Source organism: Sminthopsis crassicaudata, chromosome 1 (assembly GCF_048593235.1).
Source record: "Sminthopsis crassicaudata isolate SCR6 chromosome 1, ASM4859323v1, whole genome shotgun sequence".
Taxonomy (NCBI): Eukaryota; Metazoa; Chordata; class Mammalia; order Dasyuromorphia; family Dasyuridae; genus Sminthopsis; species Sminthopsis crassicaudata.
In genome coordinates this window covers 729,780,755-729,797,037 of record NC_133617.1, presented here as the reverse complement: position 1 = coordinate 729,797,037, position 16,283 = coordinate 729,780,755, and the positions used below count along the sequence as shown (strand labels likewise).

Sequence of the window (16,283 nt, the reverse complement as noted above, 5' to 3'; positions counted from 1 at the left end):
CTTATAATAAGCTTGTATTGGGGGTCAGGAGATTTGAGTTATACTCTTGAACTTTCCCTCTCCTGGACTTATTTTATATGAAGGTGGTATGAGGAATCAGATGTGGGAAGGGAGCGGGGTTAAGCTTGAGAGGCTCTAAAAATTTTTCAAACTCCCCAGTGCTCTGAGATGATGATACTATATGGCCTTTCCAAAGCCCTTCCATTTCTTATATTCTCAGATCAAGTTATTTTAGATTAATGACTGCACTTTCTCGATCATACCTTCTATGGAACACACTGGGACAACAAGGTCTCTGTTGTCCTTGATCTGGATCACAGCAAAGTTCGGATAAATCTTTGGAAATGACATTAACTGGTTGAGATCATTGGCAGGACTCAAAGAACAGAGCAGATACATATATACTATTATGTACAGGATAATATGTAGCAGCATACGTTATGTCACTATGAATAATAATAGACACAATGTCTTCACTGGTATAGGGAATTCCAAGGTGAAGAACCTCCCTCTTCGAATGCATATGGCACCTTTTCTGTAATTTTATTACTCTCTAAATGCATTGAGTGGTTTCAGTGACTTACCCAGGATCACACTAGTGATATATACTATATATACTCTAATATACTATATATATATGAGCTAGTATGGGTTAAAGGTAGGATTTGAATGCAGAACTTTCTCAGCTTCAAGGCTGACTTTGAATCCATGATAACATGCTATTGCTCATTGATAGTTACAATAATAATATAATCTAACGTTTATAAATCACTTTAAGGTTTGAACAGCCTACAAACATTGTCTCAGGTCCTTTGTGGCAACCCTTGAGGGCAGACACTAAAGGTATTATCCCATTTGGCAGATGAGAGAACTGAGACTGAGCTGAAATGACTCATTTAGAGTCATACAGAGACAAATTTTCAGAGGCTCAATTCAAACCCTGCCTTCAGTTCTAGGACTCAATCTGCTGCTCTTTGCTGCTGCTCACTTGCAACACCAAAGATACTAAGACGTGTCCTCAAGACCTTCCAGAGTATTTGGCAGCCACTTGGTTCATTCCCACTCTTTTTCTTCACTATTGCTCATTGCAATTACACTGAGCGTAGTTGAAAAAAAAAAAAAAAAAAGAAAAAGAAAAAGAAAAAGTACAAGACTCTACTGGTCTGCAGAGAAGTTGCATACAAGACATCAGGGACAATATTTCCTTGTAATTAACAATAAACATAATCGCTGAATTGTGCCACGGTATCATGTCAGGTTTTTTGTGTCATGATTACACAAGCGTTTCCCACCTCTATCAGATTCAGATGTCATAATTTTTTTTTCATCTTAGTTATTTGTTTTCATCCTTTTCAGGAAGCTAATTCTCATACAGATGGGGGGTTCTTTGTTTCTCTTATGTTTTTCAATTTTTTTATTGACTTTTCACGTGGTATTCTGAATTGAGCTGGTTTTTTCTTCTCTGGTGATTTCCCTCATTTAATTCTGCATTAATGGGTGATTCATGCAAAAGTCAAGGGAAACAAACACTTGTTTGCAATTTAAAGAACGTTCTTTTCACATGACTTGGCTATTCTGCTACATAAGTGTAATCAATTCAATGAAGGGTCTTCAAAAATAAAAGACCCAATTTCCGTTCACAACTCATTCTAGCTTCCAACATATTAGTTCATACTAGATGATTAAAGTAGTAAGAAGAGCACTGGAATTTTGTCATTTTTATTGCCCACTTTCAGAATACCCAAAGTGGTCTCTGCATATCCACAACTCCTACGACATTTTAAATCATATTGATAGATTTGTGTTTATTTTAATAAACATTGTATTAAACATTCAGCATTTAAGCAATGATGAAAATTTGATAAAATGCTTCTTAAATAGACTTTGTTTCTTAATACAAAGCTGAAGACCATGCAGTATGGTTTGCTAGGACACTATACGTGGAAGCAGACAACCTGTCTCCATGCAGACAGATCTTATAATAGGAACACAGATTTTAGAACTTAAAACATATGTAGCTAGATAATAGTTTTATAGATCATAGTTTTGGAGGTGGGAAAGACCATTAAGGACACTTAGTCCAAATTCCTTATTTCTTAGATGAGGAAACGGGTGAACCCCGTGGAGGTTGTGAAGAGGCAAAGGTCATATAGGTAATAAGTGCCAGAGCTGGAATTTAAACCCAAATCTTCGGAGTCCAACTGATAGTTTCTTGGGGATAATGAGAGCTTAAATGGCTTACCCAAGGTCACAAATCAAATGTTTCAGAGGCAATTCTTCAAATCCAAGTCTTCCTGACCCAAGATACTCTACCATATTAACTATTTTTCATTTTGTATCTGCCTTTAAGAAGTGGAAACCTCTCAGTAATTTGGAAAGATTGGCTTTTTTATGATCATTCCTGGGCTTAAGTACCTTATATCTTTTCTTGAAAGGTTATTTATAATAATTTGAGTACTCCTAGACAAATCAGAATAGCTCCTGCTATGCTACCACAAAAAGCATTTACCAAGAAGACCCCGCCATGCTGCTTAAGCTATTGTCATGGCATCCACATGATTCAGGACATAGGATTTCATTTTTAGACATAAAACATGGTGGACACTCACGATTCCACTCGTTTTCTATATTGACAGCCCTAACCTCAGCTGTGTTACAAAACCAAACAGATCAAGAAAGGGCAGAATTATTCATTTCATGAATTTTTTAATACATAAATACTTAGGTCATTAATATTTGAGCAAGTATTTGAAAATCTGAATGCCATGAACATCAGAAAAGTATTAGGAAATGTCTTTTTTAGATTGTATGGTTATGATGTCCTTTTCTTTATGCCCGTGGATGGCTATTTATCGAGTCTTAGATCCTTCTCCTAAAGACAAGTATGGGTATCGATCTGACTTCATGGCTTTTTAGTGAAACAGTAAGTAGAGTATAATACTACTTCCTGGGTCATTGTATACTTTAACCTAATTTCTTTGGAACAACAAGTCTGACAATATGATTTAGAATGATATAGTAGTGTGTTGGTTCTGGAATCAAAAGCCTTGAATTCAGATCCTGCCTAAGAACCTTACTTAAGATCCTGCCTAAAGAACCTTACTCGTATGTGATCCTGGGGAAGTCACCTATTCTCTAAGCCTCATTTTCTGCATTTATAAAATATGGAAAACAATAGCACTTACCAAATAGGGTTTTGGGAAAGATCAATTGGGAAAATGTATACAAAAGATGCTGTAAATCTTAAAGTGCTACACAGATGTTAGTTAGCATCATCCTCATTACTGAAGGTGGATGGAAAGATAGAAAATTTGTACCTTCCTTTCTGAATTGCTCAGGTTGTGTACAGGTATACCTGTGCAACAGTGCTGAACAAATCAGAACTTGGGCTTTGTTTGGACTTTCTCAATGGGTCTAATCATGAGAGTAGGGTAAAACAGGTCTAATGGATAATTTTTATTATATATATATATATATATATATATATATATATATATATATATATATATATATATATATATATGTATATTTTAATTGTAGGAAATAATTATAAATAAAAAATGAAATGGAACATTATTTGTAGATTATAATTACGTTAAACAAATAATTATATAATATTAACAATAAGCACTCATTGAGCACTTTCAAGTCCATGAAGTACTTTATATGCATTAGTCCCCTTGAAGGGAAGCAGAGAGGATGGGGAGAGAAGTGAGTGAGAGTGGGTGAAGATAAATGTGGTGGAGTCAAAGAAAGAACTAAAGAAAGCACTAAAAGGAAGACAATTCGTGGGAAGCAGTGGGAGGAAGCCACCTGGGAGGATGGAGAGAAGGGCACTGAGGCCATGTCCTCAAATGAATTAGGCAGAGAAGTCATTCCTAGTGGTCCTGAGTGCTGCCTACACAGGAGCATAAGCAAGCCTGGTAATATTGGCAAGGTTTTAGAAGATGACGTGAAAGACGCCATTGGTTTCTTTGAAGACATCACAAGATTCTGATTTAAGGGGGGTTTGATGGCCTCTGCTCATTATAAAGAGCTCATCTTTGATACTCCTGGGGTGTAATATTGTCCCATCAGAATGGAAGAAGAGAACTTCAAAAGTCTGCAAGTTTAGCTAGAGTATTTATCTCCCACACCTCTTAGCAATAAAGTCCATCACGCTGCTTTCAACACAGGAAACTGTGACTTTGATATGATTTGCTCATCCCAAAGTCATTACGGTGAGAATTCAGTATCTTTTTTACCTTGAGATATTTGCAAATTGCCTGATATTTTCCCTCTGCATCTCTTCAGCAATGGGGCTTCAGCAAATAGACCTGTAATCTTGAGTGGGCATTTACCTCTATTTAAAAGGCACCAAGTATACTTTTTGCACTTTTCTAATACTGAGTATTTTAAAATATTGATTTAGGGAGCAGCAAATTAACCTCAGATAAACTGTTAGCAGACCTCTAGCTTCCATATTTTTCAGAACTATGAAATAGAAATTTGAGAGCTTTCTCCATCAACACATTTCCTTTTCACTCAAAAGAAACATTTTACAACATAATTTTGTTCACAAGTGAGCAAAGATCATCAAAAATATCTGGCAAGGAATTCTCTTTCTCTCTCTTTTTTCCCTCTAAGGAAGGTTTATACTTATAATGCAGTTAGGATACACCACATCAGATTGTCATACTTGGGACCACCAAGTCATGCTTGTCCAACTCAATATTTCTCATTAACATTTTAGCTTGGTTTCTATTAAATATCAGTAAGAATGAGTCCAAAAGAAGTCATATTCTGGTATTAGCCCTATCTGGGAGAGGGGGAAAAGAGTGGGGATGGTTACATTTAGTCTAAACCAATTTGCTCAGAGCATTATATATTTTGTTCCTTCCTTATCTTCATTTCTGGCTTATAGGATTTTGGGGTATAAGAAACCTGGGAGACCTGTGGGTCATGGATTAAGTGGTAGAAGGGATTCAGAAGGGACTTTTAGAGAGGAGAAAACTGGAGTTGAGACACCCAGGGTCACAAAAATATGAGAGGGAAAACCAAAGCCAATGATCCCATCATACACACATACACACTTGGTCATTCCCTCCCCCACTTCCAATAGAAAATAAGCTCCCTTTAGAGAAAGAAATTATTTCATTTCTGTCTTTGTAGGCCCCCAAACTTAACCCTGTGTCTGTCTATTCCCAAGTGCTTTATAAGTCCTTAAAGACTGAAAATCACATGGTCTTGGTTTCTGAGGATCAGGAAGCTAACATTGGAACATAAACTCTAAGACACTTACATGGAGGAGAAAGTTTGTTCAGTGAAGAGCTTTTGTGGAATTAAATTGAGATAACCCCTCTGCTATCAACCACTCCATTAAGAAACAAAACATGCTAGTAAAAAAAAAAAAAAAAAAAAAAAAAAATGGCCTTCCAACAAGCTTCGAGTGCCGCCCAGCCTCTCCTTTTTTATGTTTATGAAGTTCCTGGAGGTTGGTTAAATTTCAGGGATAGACATGTTAAAAATTGTAGAACTGTTTCCAGCTATGCTTTCAAAGCATCTCACATATGCAGACTTAGTATTTGTAAAGAAGAGGGTGCCGAGGGCTAAGGAATGAGGTCAAGTTGAAGATTGTCAGAGATCTTCACCCCTGAACCTCAAACAGGGCCAGAGTGCAGATCTTTCAGTGAGAGGGAAAGATGCAGTTAATAAAGGTGGTGAAGCTTTCACACATTTACTTGGTTAGGGATGGACATGGTAGCTTATTTCATTATATGAATGAGAGAAAGGGAGAGAGAGACAGAGAAAAAGAGACAGAGAGAGAGAGACAGAGAGAGAAGAAGGGAAAGACAGAAAGATGAGGAACAGAGAAAGGAAGAGGGGAAAAGAGAAAAAGGGAAGAAAAAGTGGGACAAAAAGATGAAGGAGAAACATACAGAAAGAAGAAAAAGGAGAGAGAGAGAGAGAGAGAGAGAGAGAGAGAGAGAGAGAGAGAGAGAGAGAGAGAGAGAGAGAGAGAGAGAAACACATAGATATACTTTACCATCCCCTGGAATGATGCGGAGGGTGACCGTGTTTCCAGCTTCCTTGATTAAGTTGACAATGTCTGAGTGGGATTTGTTGGTGATGGCACATCCATTCACGGCCAAGATCCGGTCTCCTACTTTCAGTTTGCCACAGCGGTCAGCAGGACTCCCTTCAATTATCCGACCTATTTTGTGGGGCATGGCCACACATGCATTTCCTGCTTTTGTAGTGAGTTTTTAATTTTTAAAAAAAAATTATGTGGGAACATAGTGAAGGGAAGAGGAGAAAAAGGATTGAAAAGGGAAAGAGAAGGTTAAGGGTTAATTAATTAAAGCATTAAGCCAAATGTTATTAAAGGAAAGTTTTGCACTGATGGGTCAAAACATTGGCAATCCCGTGGCATGGCGAGCAAGTATAACCGTGTTAATGCTGCCACTTACTTCAAGTCCTCTGGCTAATGCTGGAGAGGGGATAGACTCCCTCTTCTTCCTTAATTTGATTACCAACTGTAGGATAACTAATAATTACTAAAATACTTGACAGTCTAAAAATAACAGGCCACTATGGACTATGAACGTGAGTGAGAGTTGTTAATGGAATTTTCTCACCCTCTTTGGGTTACTGTCATGTCTCCTCCCCCCATTTTGGCCAGATACTATCCAAGATTCTGCCAATGTTTTGTTCTTTCTCCATTTAGAAAGATCATCACTCTAGGCCTGACATGAAACCAGCACCACAGAGATCCATTCCAAAAATGCCACCAAGATTAAGAGGCAGAAATTTGGTCTTGAAGGTAGCATTAAGGCGAGACACCCTAATCCCTGACTTTGGTGGAACTTCTCGCAAATGACCCATGTCCACTCATCTCACCTTTAAAGGAAGGCTCAATGTGGTGAAATATCTCTAAAGTTGTCCTCTCTTCCCATCCAAAGGAGGAAAATTAAATGTGGAAATCTAACATCCAACTTAAGGATATACATAAAGAATAATATTTGTATGGGCTCAAAGCTAGGCTGACTCTCATCCAATGGTCTCTTATCAAAGGCTTCTGGCTTTCTGATAGACATAGTCTATCTTTTTCTGTAAGAAGAAAATACTTATTTTAAGGGTGAGACTTATTTTACATTGGGAAAGGCTTTATACATCAGCCAAATATAACCAAACTGAGACCTGGGAAAAACATTAATTAAAAAGATCAAGCTGTATCCCAGGCCATCAGCAATCATCTTGGCTTTTGTTTTGCTATTTGGACTTTGATGATTCTGGAGGAGAGAGTGAGGCTGATGACTCTGTGAAGCTCTGTCTCACGTATTATATAAATTAAGACATCATCCTTGTGATGGCACTGGTCCTCTCTGAGAATGAAGGACAGACAAGAACAAAAACAAGGCAAATGATTCAGAGATGAAGTTGTAGAGCGGAAGCTACTTGGGGGAATGGATTGCCTTGAACGTGTCTTTGATCCTCCAGTGATTAGTGACCTGGAACTTAGGAAGGACTTAATAAATGCTTGAGTAATGATGAATAAAACCATGGATGTGAATTTTCAAAGAGAATTTTGCCCAATAGTTTCAGGAATTTGTTTTGTGGGTACCTTTAAAGATATTCCATCATTTGAGCACTTCTCTACAAAAGGTGGAAAGGGTTATTAAGAGAGCAATAAGGTCAAGTGAATAGATATCCCCAGTGTCTATCACACTGGCTGGCACACAAGTAGGTGCTTGTTGGTTGATTACTTTCATCATAATGGAAATGAATGGATATGCATTCAAAAATCTTTGAATGTCAGCAAGGGCAACCTATGTTCATGTCATGAGATGGAAAAACACCAGAATCACACTGTCCACTGAAAACAGGTAAGTAGCATCCTCTTCCTGGCTCAAGTCAAGATCTCGAAGTTCTCAAGAGTATTCCTGTGGAAAGCTCTAAACCAGCAGGGGTGTGGATAAAGAGTGAGCATGGCACAGCTGAGGGCAAGCTTCTCATGCAAAGCATTAGGGCAAGTTTGATTTACTCATTGCAGTAGTCAAAGGAGAAGAGTTTGGTCAAAGTACATCAGGGAAGAAATTCAACAAATTAGAACAGTTGCCTGCTTGCCTAGACATGGCCTCTTACTCCTGTTTCTAAAGCAGACAGAAATGTTTTAGGCTCCTAAGACTTTTATAGTATATGGGGAAGGATACATTAACTGCAGCACTTTCTAATAGAAAGTCAACCGATGCACTTTTCCCAACTTGAGCTTATTTGAGCATCTGCTCTTGCAGGATAGGATCTAAATAGGCTTTTTATGAGAAAATAACAAGAGAGGGCTGACCCTTTTCCCTAACTCAACAAAGGGCTCAACTCTGACTGGGGAGTTGGAATACTCAGGGATTTCCTCCATAACAAGGATAATCACATCAATATTAATTAGCATTTCTGTAAAATCCTGCAAAATCTGTAACATACAAAAGAAATCTCACTGTCCATTCTGGACAGGAGCTACATAACCTCCCAGACATGGTCCTGTGCTCCATTCTCTCTACCTCTAAGCACAATTAATAAGCAAAAAGTTGAAGGGGAAAGAGATAATTTCCTATTGACCTGAACCTTCTATTTTACTGGCTGATATACATCCATTATCCTCTACCACTGATGGACTTGACCATGGAATTATATCCTTATGGATTCTATTCAGTTTTTTGTTTAATGCCGTAGACCTTTCTATGGCTAGATTATTTTACGAACTGGTGATCCTGAGACCTTGATTGTATTTTTTTTTTTTTTAGTATGAAGACACTGAGCAATAAAAAACCTGCGAGTACGAGTTATTTATCCATAACATTGCACATTATTGCTTTTAAGGTAGTTAGCCAAGTCTTTTTTGCAACACTGTGCTCATTAATGCAAATACATGTATGTACCTTGCTGGTTCATCAGCTGAAGATGAGTTTTAAAAATTAGTACAACGAGGAAGCAGTATGGACAAGGTGAGCAGGATTGATAATCTCTTATGCTATCGAGAAAAAGACTTAATTGGGCCAGGATGCTAAATGTAACAAGGGGCAACCTTGTAATCCAGAACACATAGTGGGTGCAGTGTTTTAGCACTGTGGTCTTCAAACACTGTGGGCTGCGAATAGGCAATATAGTTTGTGGATTCCTGACAGCCAGTCTCAAATCATAGACAGGCTTTTTCCTACCCTGCTCCGCCTTTATTACTCCCTCCCCGCCCTAGTCTTAATCAAGGTGGAAGCTCAGGAAACAGGAAGCGATTGAGCTAGAAGAAACATTAGCTGGAACAAAATATTGGCAGTCCCAGGCTTACAGACAGTTTGGGTTCCAAAAGTCATTTGTAAGTCAGCTGTTCAGCACTCCAAATGCCTTTTCCAATTGAAACACTGTCTTTAAGGTTGCTAAGTGATTCTACAAAAATTCTCCTATTTAACTCACAATATTCCTTTTTTTTTAAAATGAGCTAGAGGAAGTTCTAGTGGAGAAATCATCTCCACCAACACTGATGGGCAACTCAATTGTAAATTAGAATTTGATGGAGATGCCTGTGGTAAGGAGAGCATGGGTCACACAGCTACCATACATCAGAAACAATACCTAAATCTAGCTCTTCTGACTCAAAGACGGGCCTCCATCCACTAGACTAGGCCATGCTAACTCTACTATCCTACCTTAATTGCTTTGGGAAACCTAATCTTCCTGTATAATGTTTTTTTCTGGTGATCTGAATGTGATATTGATTTCAAAGATACTTCTTTTGCTCGTTGCTCCCATCAAGCATTGGGAATAAAGATTATTCCAATTCAGCTATTGGTAGCAGCTACCTTGGCCTTGGTTAGGGGGTCCTGGTACAGATGAAAAGGTTGGTGATAGATGGAAATAAAGAGTGGGAGTTGGGGACAAGGTCAAGGATAGAAATAAAGATCCTACAGAAGTAGGGACATGAGCCTCTTGGGATAATCAAATAATCTTAGAGCTAGAAGTGGAAGGGAGCTCAGAAACCATCTCCCCTCACCCCCTAATGTAGAAATGAGAAGAGAGAGCCAGAGAGCTTCAACTGACTCACTGATTCATGGACAAATAAGTGATAAATCCTGGAAAAGGGACCCAAGTCCAGAATCTCTGATTCTAAATGATTTCAACTTCCCAGATTCTTTTCAGTTTAAATATTCCAAGACATTTCTGAAGGCTTTGGAGTTTTCCCATCATCCCTTTTCTTTTATTGGGTGGGTCCTAAGTATTAGCTTTTGTTTTTGCTACAGTCACTGGCATTTGCTTTCAATTCAGGTTTTTCTCCTCTGTCCCATTTTTTTTTTAAATAATTTATTGCCCTGCTATAACAGGATTCCACCCTTCCTTTCATTTCTCCCTCACCATTGGTCTTGTGATTAGTCAGACCTGAAGCAAATGAGAATCAAGGATTGCTTGATGGCTGGGAGGAAGGAGGACATCGGAGGGCCTGGGCAAGTACTTGCAGAGTAGGTAAGTGGGGAGAGAGATGGGCATAGCCATTTCATTGCTATTCAGAATCCCCAGATGAGGAAATGTAAAGCATCCCCTTTTCTTTAATTCATCTTAGAGACTTGCTTGGAGGCAATGAAAGATTAACAGATTTGCACAGAGTCCCACAGCCAGTATGTGTCAAAGGTACTCAGGTCCTTCCTGGCTCCTAGCTCAGCCCTCTATCCTTTCCATAAAACTGTCTCTCAAGAAAAGAGAGGGCAGAGCAAGATCCCAAGGGACAGCACTGGGACAGGGCAGTTCCGTAGTCATTGGCCCTCTCTGACAGTCATTCAGTGTAAGGCATGGGGAAATTTCTCTGAAAGGTCACTCTGAATGCATCCTGATGACAGTCATAAGTAGGTTGGGGACCATTACTTCTCTGGGATATTCTGTACCCGTAGTTTGTTCCATTCCATTAGTAAAGATTATCAAGAGTTAACTTAATGGATGATTTCTCAACAGGGGTTCCCTGTGCTTCGCCAACCCTGCCAGCTTCCAAGCAGTCTACATAAAAGATCCTCTGTACTAACATATGGGTGGAGGTGGGGAGAAATGAATCTTCTTAACACCACAGTAACATTTGGGGAAGGGAAGGAGGGAGTGAAGGCAGGGATTTTTTTACTCATTATATTGTTTTTTAACCATAAGCATCATTGGTTCTCTCAGGTACATCTGAGTCCTGCCTTAAGTGATAAACCAGAAAGGACATCACTACTGGCTCACCTTGGACCAATGTCCAGAGAGAGCCATTGCTCTGGAGGATGGCACCTTCAAAATGCCCATGCCCAGGTGTGTGGTGCACACCTGGATTATCAGGAGGGGATTATCTCCTAAACAAACTCAATTCCCTGTTAAGGATTTAATTCTGTTCAAGGAGACTCTTCAGTGGGCATTTCCCCCAATAATAGTAGAGGCTCCCATGGTGCTTACCAAAAGTGGTCCCTGCCTCTGGTCTGCTCACAGAAGATACGATGACAAAACCAAAGCCTTCGTTCTCCCCCCGGCGGATCTCCACATCATAGGGCTGCAGCACCGTGCTCACCACTCCGCTACCCCCACCGCCACCGCTGCCGATCCCGCTGGTGCTGCCGCTGCCTGAGCTCACGGTATTCAGAGAATTCTGGCTACCCTGGGGAGTGCGCTTCTCCTCCGTCAGGGAAGCCGGCTGGTTGCTGCTGTGATGGGAAGATGCTGGGGAAGGAACTTCATTCTCTGCTTTGGGGACTAAAAAACAAAACAAAACAAAACAAAAACCATGCATTTCCTGAGAAATTGGTTTCTTGTCTTCCTTTTTTTTCCCTCCTTCCCTTGCTTCCTTCTCCCCTTCCTTTCTCTCTCCTTTCCTATGTCACAGTGAGGATTCCAGGTCTCCAAAGTCTCCTTCACCCCCCCAATTCTGTGACTCTCTAATTTTAAGGTAAGAGTGCTAACAATGCAGGAATCCTGCAAAGAATTCGCAGAATCCTTTTCACAATTCCTTGTGGAAGGAATCGGAGAATTCCAAGAGCTGGTGGGGAGGAAGGAATGCACTGAAGTTCCAGAGGACAGTCTGTGTACAGAGGTCCTGAGAAAGTCACATATGGGCAATGGCAATTAAACCTGTTAGCCTAGAAACTTAAAGTGTGTTGAAGGAGATGAAGGTATAAACCTTCTTCGTGCTCAATAGTAATATAACCCAAAAGTTAGGCTCTCACTCATGGCCCAGAACAATGGAAGACATAATGCAGCTCTGCTTGTCAAGTATAGCCCCCTTGCAATGACAGGTAGCACTGCATAAATGCAAAGACCTGAGTTCAAATCTCACCACAATCAATCACTAACTATTTAGTTCACAAGTCTAAATTTCCAGCTATCCATCAGCTCATCCATAAAAAAGGGACAATAATAACCCTCATGAGACTGCCATGGAGGAAAAATAAGATCTATGCATAAAACGCTTTAGAAATCTTAAATTTTATAAAACAATTCACTTATCTTTTAATGATTTCTCTTAATATTCACCCATCAATAAACCACAGAAGGACACAAGAGGGACATTTGGTTTTCACACATTTTTAAAAAATATCCATCACTTCCAGATTAAAATTTCTAACTAATTCCAGTTCATCTCTAAGGACTGTCCAGTGCATAAGCTAAATGGAAGTAAGTCAGAAGGTTGGGCGTGGCCTGGGAATGAATAACTCTTGGAATCATTGTCCCATGAGCCCTGAAAGAGGAAAGTAGCTTTGGGAAAAAAAGTCACTTTCCTTGTCCCTTAGAGTCCTCAATGTCAATAGTCCTCAATGGCTCAGTAAGCCAAGAATTTCTAGGAAGCAAAGTTAAAATTGGAATCTTAAAAGTCCTTGTCTTTAGCTCTAAGAGCATAAGGTGGGTTGATATAAGATAATTGTGTCCATGGGGCTCCTAGAAACTCTTTTGCTTCCCTTCCCCAAAAACTTGGAGAGGAGGGAAGCAAAAGAGTTTCCAGGAGCAATAATTAGTCTCCCTTGAAGACTCTGTTACTCTTTATGGTTCCTGCTATCCCTAACTGAGAGGCTGGGCAGTAGAGTGGACAGGGTAATAGATCTATTTAACATTAGGATGCTTGTGTTCAGTTCCTAGCAAAGAAAACGCCTTGCTCTGTGAATCACTTAGATGCTTGTTTCCTCATCTATAAAGTGGTCTAATTGCATTTCCCTACCTCAGCAAGGAAAACCCCTTTCTCTGCAAAGCTTAAAGTGCTCTATGAAAGGCTAGATGGTGTAATGGATAGAGCACCAATGTCTTGAGATCCGAGACCTGGATTTGACAGTTACTGACTGTGACTTAACTTTTCAGACATGCTTTGGTAGAGAGAGATCTCTTACTCAAGAGCTCCATCCATATCCATACAATCATAGACCCTGCTCCTGTTCTAAAGTGCTGTGTACAGGACTGGCACTGTTGCATTGCTATTGCTGGTCAGTTCCATGATTTCACCGAACTATAGATTTAGAATGTGAAAAACGCCTCAGACTCTGTTCAATCAACTCTCATTTTATAAATAAGTAAACTGAGGCACAGAAGGATCAAATGCCTTTTTTTTTTTTTTTTTTGTCACTGATGTGAGAGGCTCTGTAGAAACGCCCTGAGATGGGAGACTTGTAGTTAACTTTACCTGGAGATTGATTTTTGCCATAATCACAAATCCAGTAAATGTTAGAGACTGTATCAGAACTCAAGTTTTTTTAGTCCCAAACCAATTCTTGATCTACTCTTTTATTTGCCTCCCATAAGTCCCTTTTAGAACTATTAAGTGAGCCATCTAGTCCAATTCCTTTATATTACAGTTGGGGAAACTGAGGACTAGGAACATTAAATGACCAGTCACAATTGTGAACATAGTAAGCGTAAGAATAGGGATTTCGAACCTATATCTTATGACTCATTTTATTAATATTATTTCAGCAAACAGGATCATCCCTCATGATGTTTTTTAGAAATCCATGTGTATAATTAAAACCAAATTAATATACATATATTGAATCTATGAATCTAAAAAAGGTAGGAAGAAGATGATAGTGGAAACAACAAAGGACTCAGCCAGAATTCCCAGACTGATCAGCTTAAAGCTCTACAGACAGAGAGGCCCTGGAAGCCATCTTGTCCAAGTTCTTTATTTTATAGATAAGGAAACAGCAATGAAGTGATGGGCCCACAAGGTTTCATCATTAGTAAGTAGCAGAACATATTCGAACTCAGTTCCTTGACTCTAATTCAGCCTTCTTCCTTTTCCTCAATTAATATATAGAATATAAAATGATGCTTTTCGGCTACTCTGTGAACATCTCTAAGCTTCAATTTCTTCATCTATCACAAAAAGACAAATCCTTGCCCAGCATGTTTCATTGGAGGCAAGAAGTATAAATCTCTAGGAACTGTATAAATGCCAGTTACTATTGTTATGTTGGGGCAGCATATGAATTCATTCTCATTGCAAAAGGTCCGTAGAGATTTTGCACAAAAATAATACTTTGGTTCAGAGTAACTTGCTTTCTAGATTAAAAACACAATTAACCCCTCCAAAAAAACAAAACAAAACATTAAATATACAAAATTTGGTCAATTAAACAGGAACAAAGAAGACCATCTCATCATCTTCAGGTAGCCTCCACCTAACAGCTGACCACCTGTCCAAACTGACTAAAGCTGAAAAAGCAAATCTTTTTAGAGTAAGAGTAAGTTAGAGTAAGATTCTTAGCTGTTGTTAGTTACCTCATGTCTCACACGGAGGATCACAGCATTGAGAGATAAAAAGAGTACATAGAGATCATCTAATCTAATGACCCAATTTTACAGCTGACTTGCCCAAAGTAATTAAGAGCAATCAAGACTAGAATTCAAGACTTCCGACTTCAAGTCCAGGTTTTTTTTTACTACTCCAACGTGGTACCCTACTAAAGAGGCCAGGATGTCAGTTTCTAACTGACAATGTCAAGTTTTCTCTACCAATTTTCTCCTGGTGAAAACTCAACTATGACTTTGACTAGTTTGTCTACAGTGATGCTTGAAAGTATTTGGGGACACCATTTTTCTTGTAAGGAAAGCATGGCATGGCAGGTGAAGACAAAAAGGAAAGTCTTGAATAAAGCTGAAAGCTTCTCTCCCTATAGGAGAGGTTTTTTAAAATTTTATTTTGATTTCTAATTTGCTGTCATACTTTTTTCTGATTTTCCTGATAGCCTTCAAAGCCCACTCAACACTTCCTTCTCACATGAAGAGGATGACTAAGTACTATCAATCAACATGGGGGGGGAGGATGGACAATATATAATCCAATAACCTTTTTCCTTATAGAAAATGCACTGAAGCCACATTAAATTCCTTTTAAATGACAGTAGTTTTGCAGAGTTGTAGGAAAGCAAACCATCTGGAAATTCTGAGCTTGATCGAATTTGCAAACATTTGCTAAAATAGATGCTTGAGGAGGCAGACATGAGAAAAAAACCTGCTTCTTTTTTCTTTTGAAGAAAATGAGAATCCAGGAGAGCACCAGTGAATGTCACCAACATCCAGATCCTGGTGTTTGCAACTCACCCGCATATACCACTTTACGTCGTACAGTGAGATTGACGTGGCCTTGCTTGGCAGCTTGTTGCATAAGTTGGACCACGAGCTGGTGAGATTTTCCAATCACTGGTGTCCCGTCAACACAGATTAGCTCATCTCCAGACCTGAGGCGCCCGTCTGCGTCAGCAGCACCCAGCGGTACGATGTGACCAATATAAATCTGTTAAGTAATTGGATGAGGGAATGGATGGAATGTTAGCCAGCAAGAAGGTGACAAATCAGCTAGATCCCCAGATGCCCTGCATACAGTAGGTCCTTACTATTTATGTTTGTTGAATGGAACTGATGAACAGGTTTGGGGGGATTTACTCTCTTGGATGGGAATCCTCAATCAAATCACCCAAATTCTCAAAGTCTATTTCCTGACCTGTCCAGTAAGGGGACTGGAGTAAATGATCTTTAGTGATCCTCTAATTCTTAAACATTCTATAATTATGTGAATGATGTAGAGAATAACTAGATCTCCTTCTTTCTCCCAATTCTTACCTCAGAGCCATAATATATAGTCTCCCCTCATTAACTCCAAGATGCCTCTTTTCATTTAGTATCGTGAAAACATCTTTAATCACAAGGGAGAATCAGTCCTTTTTGGAAAACTCCATTTTCTGGTCTCAGAGCCCTCTCTCAAATATCTTTGTCTTATTTCGATAGTTTTAACAGTTGCTAACTTTGGGGTAAACTCTTTAAGG

At 39.2% G+C, this 16,283-nt stretch overlaps 1 protein-coding gene across 18 annotated transcripts in view; it reads right to left on the bottom strand.

The window, feature by feature from the left end:
• Window positions 1–16,283, bottom strand: part of MAGI1 (membrane associated guanylate kinase, WW and PDZ domain containing 1) — a 696,381-nt gene that overhangs the window by 11,629 nt on the left and 668,469 nt on the right. For 8 of the 18 annotated variants that reach the window (XM_074284156.1, XM_074284158.1, XM_074284159.1 and 5 more), the window contains 3 exons: window positions 15,562–15,754; window positions 11,437–11,730; window positions 6,026–6,229 (listed from right to left, as the gene is read on the bottom strand). In XM_074284156.1, coding sequence (XP_074140257.1) covers window positions 6,026–6,229; window positions 11,437–11,730; window positions 15,562–15,754 — 691 coding nt within the window. The remainder of the gene's footprint in view (window positions 1–6,025; window positions 6,230–11,436; window positions 11,731–15,561; window positions 15,755–16,283) is intronic. The other 10 variants (XM_074284174.1, XM_074284160.1, XM_074284157.1 and 7 more) reach the window with 3 other exon arrangements.